This window comes from Atractosteus spatula, chromosome 10, assembly GCF_055471065.1.
Source record: "Atractosteus spatula isolate fAtrSpa1 chromosome 10, fAtrSpa1.hap1, whole genome shotgun sequence".
Lineage (NCBI taxonomy): Eukaryota > Metazoa > Chordata > Actinopteri > Semionotiformes > Lepisosteidae > Atractosteus > Atractosteus spatula.
Genome location: NC_142715.1, coordinates 29,406,504 through 29,421,132, shown reverse-complemented (window position 1 = coordinate 29,421,132; position 14,629 = coordinate 29,406,504). Strand labels below are relative to the sequence as shown.

General features: G+C 40.7%; 1 protein-coding gene across 1 annotated transcript; it reads right to left on the bottom strand.

Moving 5' to 3' along the window:
• Positions 1-10,650: 10,650 nt before the first annotated feature.
• Positions 10,651-14,031, bottom strand: LOC148827818 (uncharacterized). Its single transcript, XM_088926192.1, has 6 exons — positions 13,990-14,031; positions 13,577-13,663; positions 13,275-13,337; positions 12,554-12,670; positions 11,282-11,650; positions 10,651-10,836 (listed from the first exon to the last, which is right to left on the bottom strand). The coding sequence occupies exons 1-6, from the start codon at positions 14,029-14,031 to the stop codon at positions 10,651-10,653; spliced, it is 864 nt and encodes a 287-aa protein (XP_088782318.1).
• Between the last annotated feature and the right edge of the window lie 598 nt (positions 14,032-14,629).

Genomic DNA, 14,629 nt, shown 5'->3' with positions numbered 1-14,629 from the left:
GTGGTGGTCTGTAGTCAGTGTCTGTGGGAGTGGTGATGGTCAGTGTGCCTGGTGTTGTTGTTGGTCAGGAGTCGTTGGGTGTGGGATCAGTGACGACCGGTGTGTCTGTTGTTATTGTTGTTGGCAGTAGGCAGGAGTCGGTGGCCGGGGAATTGGTGATGGCCAGTGTGTCTGTTGTTGGTCTATCAGGTGTTTCTTCACAAATCAGTTCGGAGGGGAGTACCAGTTCCAGTGTGACAGATAGAGGAGCTTGCGATCAGGCTGAAGAATTTGACCCCATGCTGCCCCCTAAAAGCCAGAAGCTAAACAGTGATGCTGAGACAAAGCAAATTATGCTGGAACATAATTTGTGACCCCTAGTTCACACAATATATTGTCACAGGTGTTTTATACACACTGACCTACACAGTTTCACCAGTGTCTTGACTGCAGCATCAAGAAGCAGTGAAACACAATGCTTAAACACACACTCAGCTCCTCCAGCACTGAGAGAAATGTGTGCCAGAGCAGAGAAGCAGGTTTAAAGTCAGCTGTGCTGAGACATTTTCACCAGTAATCTTTCATGCCCTTCTTCACTTATTCTGCTTGTTCTTTAATGTTTGTTTTTTTAGGCCTGTGATTGTATCTAGGTTTCTGGGTTGTATTGTATCTGGGTGACTGTCTCAATGAGATATGAAACTGGCATAGTTGCTTCAGGCTAATTATCCTGATATATCTGAGACACTGCGTTGTTCAGGGCTCCTCCTCTTGGAGGCACTGTTGTGCCAGGAAGCGGTCAATAATCTGGGAACGGAGACAAGACAGGACTAGGGGAACAACCTCCCCGTCTTCCCTGCACCCCAGGAGGAGGACATGAGGAGATCAGAGAATCAGAGGATTTACAAACCAGCCAACAGCTGATGATACTGGAATCCAGCTACAGTGAGACTTGAGCACTGGGGCTTGGTCATTGTTGCAGTACTGAAATTTGAATTTAAAATCAAAATATGAAATTTCCTCTTTTCTTTCTGGGTATTATTTAGCATACATACTGTATTTGACCATGTTTGAAGATACTTTGTGATAAGTTGACAATGGTATAGTGAGTGGAACATTGGAAAAACATGTTTGCACCTGAATATGCTTTTCATTTTATATTAATTAAATCCATATTGTAGCACATTAAATGCACCAAGAAGAGAATCTGAGAACTAAATGCATGTTTCTCAGCTCTCAAAAACCTTTCTAGTCTGTCTGTTTGAGAATTTTGCAGGAATATGTTTTGAAACTTGTATTGTAATACTTTGTGTCACCAAGGTCTTCAATAAAATTAATCAGACTTTAATATTTGAGGCTTGCAAGCAATGCTGCATGTTAGTGACTGAGTATTGGTTTACTAGATGCTTTCCTACGGGCCTGCATGTTGCACTATGAACCTCAGGGGTGAAGACTTGATTTAAAGTGTTTGCTGTCGAAAGGGAACAGTTTAAAGTGAAGAGTGAACAGGGTGCACTGTGTTTTGGTTGAGATGACAGGTTGGTGATGGGAGAGAGGTGGAGGTGGGGCTGGACAGGAGATGTCAGAATGGCGGGAAGTTTGGGTGAGGCTGTGCAAGTACTGAGTGCCCTGTAAACAGATATCTGAGATAGCTACAGCATGCAACTAGGAGAGAGTCACTGTGCCAGGGCTCTGGGCTTTAACACAGGTCTCAATCACAGAAGACAGGTAGTACATTTTACCAGCTGAGAGAGTCATTGTCTCAAGGTGAAACTGTCTTCGAGGGATGTTGCATCCAAAATACAATGGAAACTATCACATTTAAGCTTTTTTGGGGGGATCGAGAAGACGATCATGGTGAGACTCAAAACATACCTGTGTTTTCTTCTTTTGAGAATGAGTGGATTATTGAGGCTCAAATATTGGTTCAAAATAAAAAATCCATTCCTGTCATTGTTTATCCTTTGATAGATTCTTCGTTGAATATTTAGTGATTTAGTATCGATATTATATATAGTATAGTATTTAGTATCGAACGTTGATATTTAGTGATAATATAAAAATTGTGGTTTTCTCTTATTCGCTAATTTTATTAAAATAACAGGCTCTTTTACAATTGTATTGGATGTTTGGAATGTATAACAGTCCCTCTTGCATCCACAGCTAAAATATTTTTTTTTTAAATTACAAAATATTGAATGGCATTGGTCTTTAGATTCACATTAAAATTAAGATAAATATGCCAAAAGATTATAATAGAACTCTACAGTCCTAACCTAATGACGCCGACGAGCTGTCATTTTTACTTGTCAAGTTCTCTAATAAATCTGTTCTGTATTTTTAAAATATTTTAGCTGAGGAGACAAGAGGAGTATAAATGAATTCTTCTGCCACCCACTCAATGAATATTTGCATTAAACTAAATCAAGACGTATGTTGTCCATGACTATAAATTCTGTACAACAAGACAGAAAGAAAGGCACCACTGGGATTTGAGTGTAGGATCTGGGATGTTTACTAGACAGGTGCTTTATCAGCTAAGCAACAGAGTGCTCCCCTTTTACAGCCACTTGTACACACCGCTCTGAGACACCCAAGTTCGGTGTGCGCTGAGCCTGCTCGCTGAGCAAGCTGTCTCCTTTACAAGCAATAGTAGCACTGAAACTGAGAGAAAGGATGAGAAAATGCTATTATCTGGCACTTTTCATGTTAAAGGAGCTCAATGTGCTTTCTGTGTACAACAGGATGTCCTGTACACCTGCCACTGAAGCACAGCACAGGCTTGGTAGCTTGACAGCTCCCAAGAAAAATTTTGAAATTTCAGTTGGAAGAGGAAAATGACCCTTACCTACAGGGAAAGATGGTCATCTAGAGCATGACACCTCATGCCTGGAGGTGTTAGTTTTCTTGACGAAGTGGCCAAGTAGTAATGGCGATGGACTACTAATTCATTATGCACTGCACCTGGTTCAAACCTCATCATTATCAAGCTCACAGATGTGCCTTGTTTTAATAAAAAAGCTCGGTATGCTTTCATTTCCTTTTTTGCTCTTGTAGTACAACAGCAGTATATCTGGACTGAACATGCTATAGCAGGCTCACAGCAGGAACGTGTGACCCACAAGCAATGACAGTATCAGTATCAGATCTAGCTGCAGTATATTGGTTGACGAGAAGCAGTAACGATTCTGTGGAAACAGGTGAGCTTGCTTTAATACAGCTCTTTTGAGCAGAATGTGTCACAACAAACTGACCTAAACTCAACTATTTCAGTAGCTAAAGACATAAGTGATGTTGCTCCAGCTGAGACTCAAACTCATAACCTCGGTATGACTCCGCTGTGCACTGATGACCGATTGCACCCCTGGAGCTGCGTAAGTTTCTCTCTCTACACAGACTGACGCTGCACAAACACAAGGTGAAACATAGGGTTTTGACTGTGGATCCATCTCCACGTGGGGGAAGGAGACAGTAAAATAGCAAGGAACATACAAAAGAAGGAACCGAAAGAATTGTGCTCGCTGCAAATTAAAAAGGAAAGAGATGGTCGGACATGTAAAACAGCTCGGCGGATAATTTGTAGCAACATGTTTTGCGTCAATCAGCATACAGATTTCTCTTCGTGTGCCTTAAGATGTGCAATTTGTGCAGTCGTCGTATGACATTGGTTTCTTCAAAAGTCCAGTCAATTGGCAGTAGAGAGCTAAGCGACGCACGCCTTCGTGAAGACTCTCTGTAAGGCAATTACACATTTTATTTTCAAGTCGCCTCCTTCACATGCAATAGCAGCACCGACACTAAGAGAAAGGATGAGAAATGGCTTTTATCAAGCGATTACAGCCTTTGTTTGAAGGAGGGTATTTGTGTGCTAAATTGGCTCCTGGAGAAGTGCAGAACAGTAGGATACAAGGTTTATCAAAACTGACAGCAGCCCCAGACAATAAAGCTTCACACACGCATGACAAAATGCGTGTACGTTTGGGCTGCTCTCCTTAATGGTATAGTGGCTAGTACTTTGTATTGAGACCACAGTACTCCTGCTTTGAAACTGGGTTACAGCAACCCAAGACAAGAGAGCTGCCTTCATCTATGATATTTGAGTGAAGGGGAAAACGGTCATAGAGCTGATGTGCCATCCCACATAACCAATCTGAACAAACACTGCTTTACAAAGGAGCACTGCCTGAGCTTATTGTTGGTAAACTGAAGACCAGATCCACCTCTTCAGTGACGAAAAGTAAAGGACAGGAGCCGCAGTGTTTAATATAAATAAAAGATTTCAGTTTTCTCTGGAGCAACTAGTATGAAACTCTGAATCTCAGGGTTGTGAATTCAAGCGCCAGACTGGCAAGAAATTCCATAGGTAATGATAAGTTTTACTTGTATTCTAATAAAAAGAAATATTATGAAACTTTTCCCGATACCAGTTTCACAGTGACTTTGTTGGTGTTCTTTATGAAAATAAGATTTTGTATGTGATCAATAACCGCACCAGAAAAAATATTGGAAAGAAATGGCCTGTCACATAATCAGAAAATCGACATACTTGTAATGTTAATCACTTTGCATATTCTTTTGCGTTTTTTTATATAACGAAAGTAGTTCAAGATGTTCTAGTCCCTGTACTCCTCATAGATAATCTAAACGAAATCACAGTACAGTACAGGACACGCAGTGAGAAGCTCACGCAGTGAAAATACTCTTGAACACGACAAGAGTAAAGGTACACTGCACATCTGCGGACATCACGTCCAAGTTTAGTGAGAACTACTTCAAAGATTGTAAGCTAGGAAGTTTCAGATCGTTTTTTTAATGAAAGGTTTAAGCAAACCTGAAAACCTTTGCAAGAGACATTTCGGAATCCCAGTCAATTCCAGTACGATTGCTGGATCCTTCGAATTCAGCTGAACTATAGCACAGATCTGCAGTCCACAGTTAGAATACTGTGGGTGCATTGTATAAGACATACTGCCCAAAACAGTTCTAAAACAGGAGACACATTCTGATTTCAGAATGTGATATACATAAAGTGAAATGGTCTGGGAAGAGTCTTTTGTTTGAACAGTTCAAAATAGATGTAAAGGCGTATTTACAGACTACTTTGAAATGTCTTTAATATGCCTTGTTCAATCTTTTTATTAATAAGGTATAATTTATTATAGTATGTATCCCTGACAATGTTATTGATACTTTATATGTGTTATTGTTTGTATTGTATCTAATTTTTGTTGTTCAAATAAAAAGTAAAAAAACAACTTTCCGGATGCGTCCTGCTGTAAAAATAAAATGACTTCAAGGGCGCTGTATGAAGAGATCTGAAGACTGCTCAACAGAGGAACTATATCCAGAGGTGCCAGAGAAGTTGAGAGGGGAGAGGGGAGAGGGAGAAGCATCTCAGAAAATGGAGGTGCAGTCGCTTCCAGGCGTCATAAAACCACTAGGATGGACAACAAGAGCTGAAGCCTCCCAGCATTCTCCGAGCAAGTAATGTGAAGAACAGACACAGGTTATAGGGTAGTGTGACCGAGGGTCTAAGGCGCTGGATTAAGGCTCCAGTCTCTTCAGGGGTTGGAATCCCACAGCTGCCAGTTGTTTCAGGAACTGAACCACGATCACCTGCTTGGGAGGCAGCTATGCTCACCATTATTTTACCAACGCGCATGCAACATATGTGAGCAAATTTTCACTTAAAAGTTATGTAGAAAAAGATGTTCAATAAAAGCGATTTTTGTTCATTCAAAGCCCCACTAATTACTTTGTTGTGATGATGTTTGAATTAATATTTGCCGTGATATGATGTCATTTTGTCTCAAAGTTTAAGAGTCTGCTACCTTTTTTACTATTGGCTGGTATAGGAAAATCTGTGTTTTCACAGCTCCATTATAAATTATTTGTCGACGTTCTAACGCCTGAGTGCGTTTACAAGGCATTTCTCAAAAGGACATTGTCACGCCCTCTGCAGCCAGAGGGCGCTCCTTCTCTGTCCTGTCCCTAGTTTCTGGTCTGCTGTCCTTCCTGTCCCTCTCTTTCCCTTGGGCTATATATTTCCGGGTCTTGCACTCTGTCCTCGCTCAGCATTGACGTTTGGATGTCCTGAGACCCGCCTAGCACCAGGGCGCCCCACGTCCGCTCCCTGAGGGCATAGGTTTCTATACGGCATTCCTGAACTCTTTGCACTATGAGCCCGGGCCTTTTTCCCGTCTCGCCGCTACGCATATGGGTCTTTTCCGCTCTCCTGCTCCCCACGGTTAGTCCCTTTGGACGTCCGTGACAGACATATTAAATAAGAACACAATCCTTCCTGTTACCATTCCTGTGGTTGGGGCTGTTGTTTCGCCCTTTTTTCTCGTACAATATTCACAGGCAGGGCTTTACCACTAGAGTTCTACAGAACAAGTGTGCATCGGCCCATGAAAATCATCAGCAGTGATGGTTTTCTATGCGTGGTTTAACCGAGAGCACTTAAAAGATGTAAAAAGCTTTCAAAGAAGACAGAATTGAATGACAGTCTAGTAAGAAGGTAAAGAAAGAACACATCCCCATCGGCGAATCAACCCGTCTCCTGTGTGGCTGGATATAGAAATAGCTGATTCATTCGTGCCAAGTAACTGGAAACTTTAATGTGATATTTTTTCCTTCCATTTCTCTTCATTCCTATGAATTTACTCTGTAGTAAAGGAAACGCATAAGTGGCAGACTGCAGGCATTTTTCATTTATGTAGGATTGCTTGTGTGCAGGGAGCTTCAGCGTTTCCTAGGTAATCTCCACAGACACACTGCTGTGTACAAGTCATTTTCTTATTACTTTAGGTTTTTAAAAACCGCACACACCAGGAGCTACTGAAACTGGTAAGGCTCATATAATGTGCAATGCAATAGCAACGCTTAGGGGGGAGAAATATGCCTTGCTATGAATCCTAACACTTTACAGGAGGTATTTTAATCATTATCGGCTCAGATAAAGCTGTCAATAAATACATCATGCATTTCAACTCCATCAATATCAGCAGTGCTAAATGTAGATCCTGGTAATACTTCATGAGTTCTTACATCCACATTACAGTATTAAACAAAATGTCGGAAGAATCAATTGCATGCTGCTGATAAAATCTCTCTTCGATGGAAGTTATAGCGTAGAGATGCAAGGAGTCACAGCAGAGTGAGTTGTACTGTAGTTTAGACTTGAAATAGTGTATTGCACATACAAGTATACAATGCAACTGTATTGTTTGTGCTCCAACTTTAAGCAAAATGATACTGCACGTGAATTCTCTCTAGGTTTCTGACACATACACGCTTTTATAACTTTCCCTATTAGGTTCTCCTGTAAAATAGTAAAGATTTCATCTAAATGTATCTTATGTTGTGTTAGACCATTTCAAAAGTCGTATTTCATTGTTTTGGTTCTTCGTTGTCTAGGCTTCTCCTAGATTGATTAAGGGTTTAAGTTGCTGCAATTTGAACTCTGGGAGCTTCACTTTCATGTTGCTCTTTATAAACTCACCTGTCTCTTCACTTTACGATATAAACTTGTTGTCTAATTTTCAGTTGTTGTATAATTTCTATTCCAAATGTCAGAAAAGTTTTATTTTTTCACTATCCCATGCATTGTTTGCTTATTATTGTGTTTTTGCAGTTTTTTCGACATCATAAGTAGTTTTTAACTTTACATAATCACGTACTCAGAAATATTAAATATATAGTATTCTAATAGTTCATTAACTAATGATTTTCTCGTTTTTTCCTTTTGAGTGATACATTTCCTTTTCCTTAATTTTATATTCTAGATATATGTAATATACATTCCCCCAACTACCAATATAGTAGGGTTATCATAAAGCTGCTCTTATTATCACTTGTAATGATATATTTACACTGATTCCTTCCTCTCAGCGAGAATATGATGATAAAAGTGGTTGGCTTTTATAATTTTTATATATACAGATACAGTCATTGAAAATGCACAGTACAACCCCGTACTGTGGAAATTTTCTACAGTTCTCCGAGTTGTACCGCAGTAAGTGATTGGCTGGCCAAAATGACTGACAGGCAGCACTCATGATGAATTGGTTGTTAGTGAAACGGTTGCTTCATTTGATCTCTTTACTGTGCATGTTTAAATCAGCTTAATATTGAATATTAATATGGACATTTTACAACTAAAGGGAAATTTTAGTAGGTGAGCATAAAAAGAAGAGGAGTATAACGCGTCTGAAGGTAATGAATGATATTAATTTAGGAACATAAACATATTATGTAAAATGTATATGTCTGGTTTTGGTAATTTAAATAAAAAATACATACCAGTATTCCACTTTCTTCATAAATATTTTAAGCATCAGTCTTTCATTCGGTTACATACTGTGGTTATTTTGGAAAAAGTTTTACATACTTCTGACTGTATTAAGTTTATATACAGAACTTCATTAAAAGTATATAAAAGTATATACTAAGTAAAAGTATAAGTATTAACTTCATTAATATTTATTCATATTTAATTGGGCTCGATATCACGGTAAAAAAAACGCATACTTTTTATAATTTGATTAATAGGGAATATAATATGGAACCGTGTATCTAAATAAATTAATAACGATATAATTATATTCATATAGCTCAAAATATTACAGTAGTAGGCTTTCTTTGTAAACATCTGCATCAATTTGACTCATTCACCCGCGATTACTTGAAAAATTTTGGCCTGCCCTGTTCAGTTATAACTTGAACTGTCAAGCAGTGTGTTGGTATAATGGCTTAGGCATCTGACTTGTATGCTGGGGGATTGAACCCAGCTCTTGCCATGAGTTTTCTTTTAACAGATAAACATTTCTTTGAAAAACTAAAATAGTAAATATTATTGACAATATATTGAATTTGATGGTATTTCTAAATATCACAACACATTCAAAGTTAACTGAGTTAAGTGATTAACCTTTTCTTTGAATACTTGTGCTCGTTATCGCAGTATAAAACCTGATATTAATTTACTGTAATCCACATTCTTTGCAAACATGGTTTATTTTTAATTTGACTCAATCGCGCATGATTACTTTCAAAACACTTTAAACTGTTCATCTCAGCTGTGTTTTCGAGCAGCCCTTGACAATCCAAGTTCAATACCTGCTTACGGCACAAGTTTTTCTTCTAACAAATACTTTAAAAAAATAAAATAGTAAGTATAATGTACACTATAGTAACATGTTTTTATATATATTTATCATAACATATTCAATGTTAATTTATATTAATAATGAAATAAAAACGTGAATTATCAAACGGGAATACTGTCAACTGTTCAACCGATTTGATTCAAAACACTTTATTCAGTTGGGCAGTTTAACAGATGCCTCAAGCCTTAAAACGAAGTTGTATGTATTGTAATTAGAATCGAGAAAAACAAATTAAAAATACCACTGAAACTATAATAATGTGTCTGGTCATTATTTTCTCAATTCAGGTGTAAACCTGAAAAAGACACATCATGTTCACAATAAGCTATAGTGGACTATAGTAGTAGTAGTAGATTAATAAGATCCCATATTAATATAACTATCAAGTGATGTTAAATCACTACAACATGTATTTTTTTACAATAACAGCAAGTGGTGTTTTTACTACGTATTCTTAGAAAAGGATAAAACGTTATATCTTTTTATGAATTACAGAATATAAGCTTAATAATGTTAGAACAAGCATGTTAAAACCAGAACCCATGTTAGTTACCAAGTTAAAGACTTTGATGCATAAAATATTTATGCATAATTAAAATATTTATGATGGAGGTGGAAGGTTGTGTACACAAGAGGAATCTTTCTTTTATAAAATATACCTTCATTTTAATGTTTAATGATTGACATTCTGTAATACACAGTTTCAAATGATTAAAAATCTAAAGAGTATGCAACTTAAATTCTTAATTGTAAAAAGACTGTCCCTCAGCAGTGACTGGGATTCAAAACCAGGCGTTTTCTGGTGACAGCTCAAATGCTGTATATGAGATGTTAAGCTTTATTAGCTCCACCTGGTGATTTTACAAGGTGCTTCAAGATACTATTATCATATTTCAATTCAAATGTGGTCTGATTCGCCATGCCCACCATGTTTTACCGCCACGTACTCCACACATTTTGAATGGCTGGATCTGTAGGTGCCATTGCTCCAGGTGAGGCGTGAACACACAACATCGCCATGACTCTGCTGTGCACGCTGACTGATTGTGCCACTGGGGCTTCGCAAGTCGCAAGTCAGTCCAAAGACTTTGAACAAACAAATGGTGAAACAGGGTTTCGTCTGTGGATCCATCTCCACATGGGGGAAGGGGACAGTGAAACAGTAAGGAAAATACAAGAGAAGAAACTGAAAGAATTGTAATCACTGCAAAATAGGAAGAGGTCGTTGGACATGTTAAACAGTTTGGCGGTTAATTTGTGACATTTTTGGTGACAATCAGCACACGGATTTCTCTTCATGTTCCTTAAGATGTGCAGTATATATTTTCATTGTAGATTGGTTACTTCAAAAGTCCAGTAAAGTGACAGTGGAGATCCGATACACATCTTAAAGAAGACTCCCTGTAAGTCGATTAAACGTTTCATTTTCAAGTCAAATCCTTTACATGAAATAGACACCAACAATAGAAGGGGACTAGAAATGTCTTTTATCAAAATAAACCTGCTATTCACAGACCTCGGCCACAACATCTCCCAGGTACTTCTGCAGGATAAGGTCAAGCTCGGCTGCAGCCTGGTGGAAGCACTTGTCCACCTCAGATAAGTCACACCTGACCATTGTATTTTCGAAGTAGGATTTCAGCGCCTCTTTCACCTCCTCATAGCTGTCCTGCTTCATGATTCCTGTGCCCTGGGAGAACAAGAAAGGTGAATATTCATCATCATCCCTCAACGATTCTCCAAATTGCCTGACTGCAGACACCACCATGAGGAGGAGCTGGAGTGACATAACATCATCAGTAGGCAGTGAGTCAAGAGAGGAGGAGTCATTCCCACTGTTATCCTTATCCATGATCAAGAGTCTCACCCCCTGCATTACGCTGTCCCTAGTGGTGATCTGTAGACAGTGTGTCTTCCACCTCACCCACCTCCTGAGGCAATAATCTTGAATAAACAGAGGGCTGGAGGCCCAGCCCGGCTCCTGTCTCTCTCCCCTTGGGGACGGGAGATTTTCTCAGAACCATGTTGAGGTGAAATGGGAGTGGATGATGCAGGTGTCTTGGAGAGGTGAGTCACCCCAGCCCCTGCATACCTCAGTGTGATTCAAGCAAGGGGGAGGGGTTTAAGGGACTTACCAATCCCGCGTATGCACCCTCTGATTCAAAGTCAGGCAGGACTTCATTGTACAGCGCCAGGCAGTCCAGCTGGATAGATGATATCATGTTCTGAGCCCAGGTCCGCACCTGTATCTCCTCCTCCTGGAGCAGCCCCTCCAGCTCGACCTGCAGGCCCTCCCTGAGCTGCCACAGGGCCGCTGGGGTCAGGCCCGGGTGAGCGGGTGTACCAGGGGGTGGGTGAGGGGGTGTGTGAGGGGGCAAGCAATGGGGTATGGGGGCTGCCAAGGAGGAGGTCCATGCCCTGTCCTCCTGCAGATCCCTCTCCGGGGCCTTAGGGTGTTTCCACAGCTGGGTCTCGGTCTCCTGCCTGGTGATTGGCTGGCTGGCCTGAGGGGACAGGGGCACAGAGAGGGCATGAGGAGGACAGAGAGAAAACTGAGAGGGTCTTCTCCAGGAGGACCAAGCCCTGCCCCTGGTCTCCCAGCAATCACAGTCACCATCATTGCAGCTGAAACCAAACTTTTGATAGACGTCACAGACATATCAGGCTCACAGACTTGCAGCTCTCGGCTGCCTGGGGCGAGACACAGGGGGAGTCTGCTCCCTCTTCCTCTGACAGTCCTATCAGATGACAGCGGCAGACCTGATCCAACCCCACCTTCCCTTTCACACACAGCCACACACAGGCATGACTGTGTCACCATCATCAACACCTCCACCATTATAATCTCCACTATCTTCGTCACCATCATCTTCATCACATTTCTAATAAATGATCTCCACCATCTTCATCACAATATCCTTCTTCATCATGACAATCATCATATCCACCATCATCATCATCAACACCTTTCCATCAACATCATCATCATAACCACCTTCATTATCTACACTACCATCTGCATCACCATCATCATCCTGAGCAGAACACATTGGTTGTCTTACACTGGACGAATCTTTGCTCAGAGCCTCAGTATCGGTTGCCCTTCTCCGGCCTTTCAGGGTCACGTCCGTCTATGTCAAGACCTGTCAACAAGATGACTGCTTTAGTCTCACCAGCAGAAGCCAACCAAGTTTGTGTCTCAGTACAGGTTTATTCGTAGTCTGACAGTATTAATACAGTATTCTTTACATAGAGGAGGGTGGGGGTGTGGAACAAGCTGTCTAGCCATGTTGTTGAAGCCGATAGGGTGGCTTATCTTAAGAGAGAGCTGGATGAGACCCTACAGTCAGGACAGGAGGCACTACTGTATGTAGAGGGTGGTGGGTGTGTGGAACAAGCTATCCAACCATGTTGTTGAAGCCAATACTCATGTTCCTGTGGGATCTGCCCCAGGTCTCGGTGTGACACCCTTCTCTCTGCTCGGCCATCCCTCTCTCGACTTGAGCGAGTTTCTCCAGGCGGTGCTGGGGAGGAGAAAACAGAGTTACCAGCCAGTCACACAAACACACATCATCATCATGGGCCAAGATGACCCTACATGACAGTGGCCTGTCGTCCTCGATCCAGAAGCAGTGTCCAGCCCTCAGCTATCCAGCTTCATGATCCCCAACATCCCTGTCGAGACCTGTTGAGGCGCCAGTTCTGCTAGACCAGGGGTCTCAAGCCCATTCACAATCCCTGGAGAGCCAGGTGCATCTCCAGGTTTTCTTTCTAAACGGGGCTAGCCAATTAAAAATTTAATCTAATTATTTTCATAAGAAGATGTGGAAATAATGTGTTTAATAATATATTTTGATGTCTCTCACTGTTGAAGACTCAAAATATTCAAGGCATAGTTGGATATTTAAGGTCTGGATAAAGGTACAGTATTAGAATATTTTTTGTTTAATTAAAAAATTAGATCAACTTTGTAACCAAGACCTCTGGGCAGGAAACCAGATGATGCACCAGACCCTCTAGGAATGGAGTTTGAGACATGCTCACCCTCTCTCACACACAACCTCACACACACTCACCCTCTCACTACTACTACTACTACTACTACTACTAATAATAATGCAGACTCGCTTTTCTTGGGGTCTTGGGTCTGGCTCCTGTGTTGGCTGAGTCTCCTGTTACCTCCTTCCTGATCTGGGGATGTCAGATACAGTTCTGTTACAGACACGGGCTGGACTAGACTCACAAGCACACACACCCACAGACACACACTCCCACACACTAACACACACGCAGATGCACACACTGACAGGTAGAGTCTTTCTCTTCCTCAAGAGAAAACAACAGAGCCCTGCTACTGCGATGAGCTTTAATTTCAGGAGGAGGAAGAAGAGGAAGAATCACAATATGAAGAAGACCAGCAGTGGACTCACAGCTCTCTGGGTCTGTGGCCTGACTCTCAGACTTGTCTCCAGTCTCTGGTGGGTTTGGACATCTTCTCTGTTCACCTCTGTTGACATCTGTGGACAGGACAGTTCAGTTAGACAAACAAGTTCGACCAGACTTCACTCTCATAGTCAATCAATCAATCAATCAATCAATTTTTTTCTTATATTTTGCCTTTTAATCCAGAACATCAAAGCACTTTACAAAACATACCTGGAAAATAGAGTATAAATGTGCAATACTGTAGTTCCTGGAGTAACTGCTTGGATAATCCAACTACCACTGTTGTTACTCCTGCTGCTAATACTATGACCATGACTACAAATTCTAATACTAATTCTGATATTAATACTACTACTGCTGTCATTACTAGTAATAGTGATAAAAACAGAGCACTCACAGCTCTCTGGACGTTGGTCTGGAATCTAGAAAGTGGTTCCATTCTCAGGCGACTCTGGACCTCAACACCTGTTGATGGGTCACTTCTGTCAGACACACGAGTGGAGCCCAAGCCCACCTACACACACACTCACACACACTGACAGATATACACCCACACAATCACACACATTATCACACACTGCATGACACTCACCCACATATATTCACACACAGACATTACACACACTCACAGACACACATTCACACACTGACAGACACACACACATACACTACACACACTCACAGACACACACACAGACACAACACACACTCACAGACACGACATACATTTATACACACATACTCGCACACATTCACAGACACACACATAGACTACAAATACTTATAGACACACACCAACACACACACACAGACAAACACACACACACTCATAACTACAAATACAGTATAACTAACACTAACACAAATGCCACTAACATTAAAACAGTAACACTATCACTAAGAATTACACTATCATTATCACTGACACAAACTACTACTACACTACTAATACTAATAATAACAGTAATGCTATCACTAAAACTAACATGACTACTAGTGTAAATACTCTAACAGTAACTCTATAATTATAACTAATA

Coding starts and splice junctions, on each gene's coding strand:
- LOC148827818 (XM_088926192.1), bottom strand. CDS start 14,031: ATGGAACCACTTTCTAGATTCCAGACCAACGTCCAGAGAGCT. Junction 13,338..13,576: donor GGCCACAGACCCAGAGAGCT/GTGAGTCCACTG, acceptor TGACATCCCCAG/ATCAGGAAGGAGGTAACAGG. Junction 11,651..12,553: donor GTATTGGCTTCAACAACATG/GTTGGATAGCTT, acceptor CTGTCCCCTCAG/GCCAGCCAGCCAATCACCAG.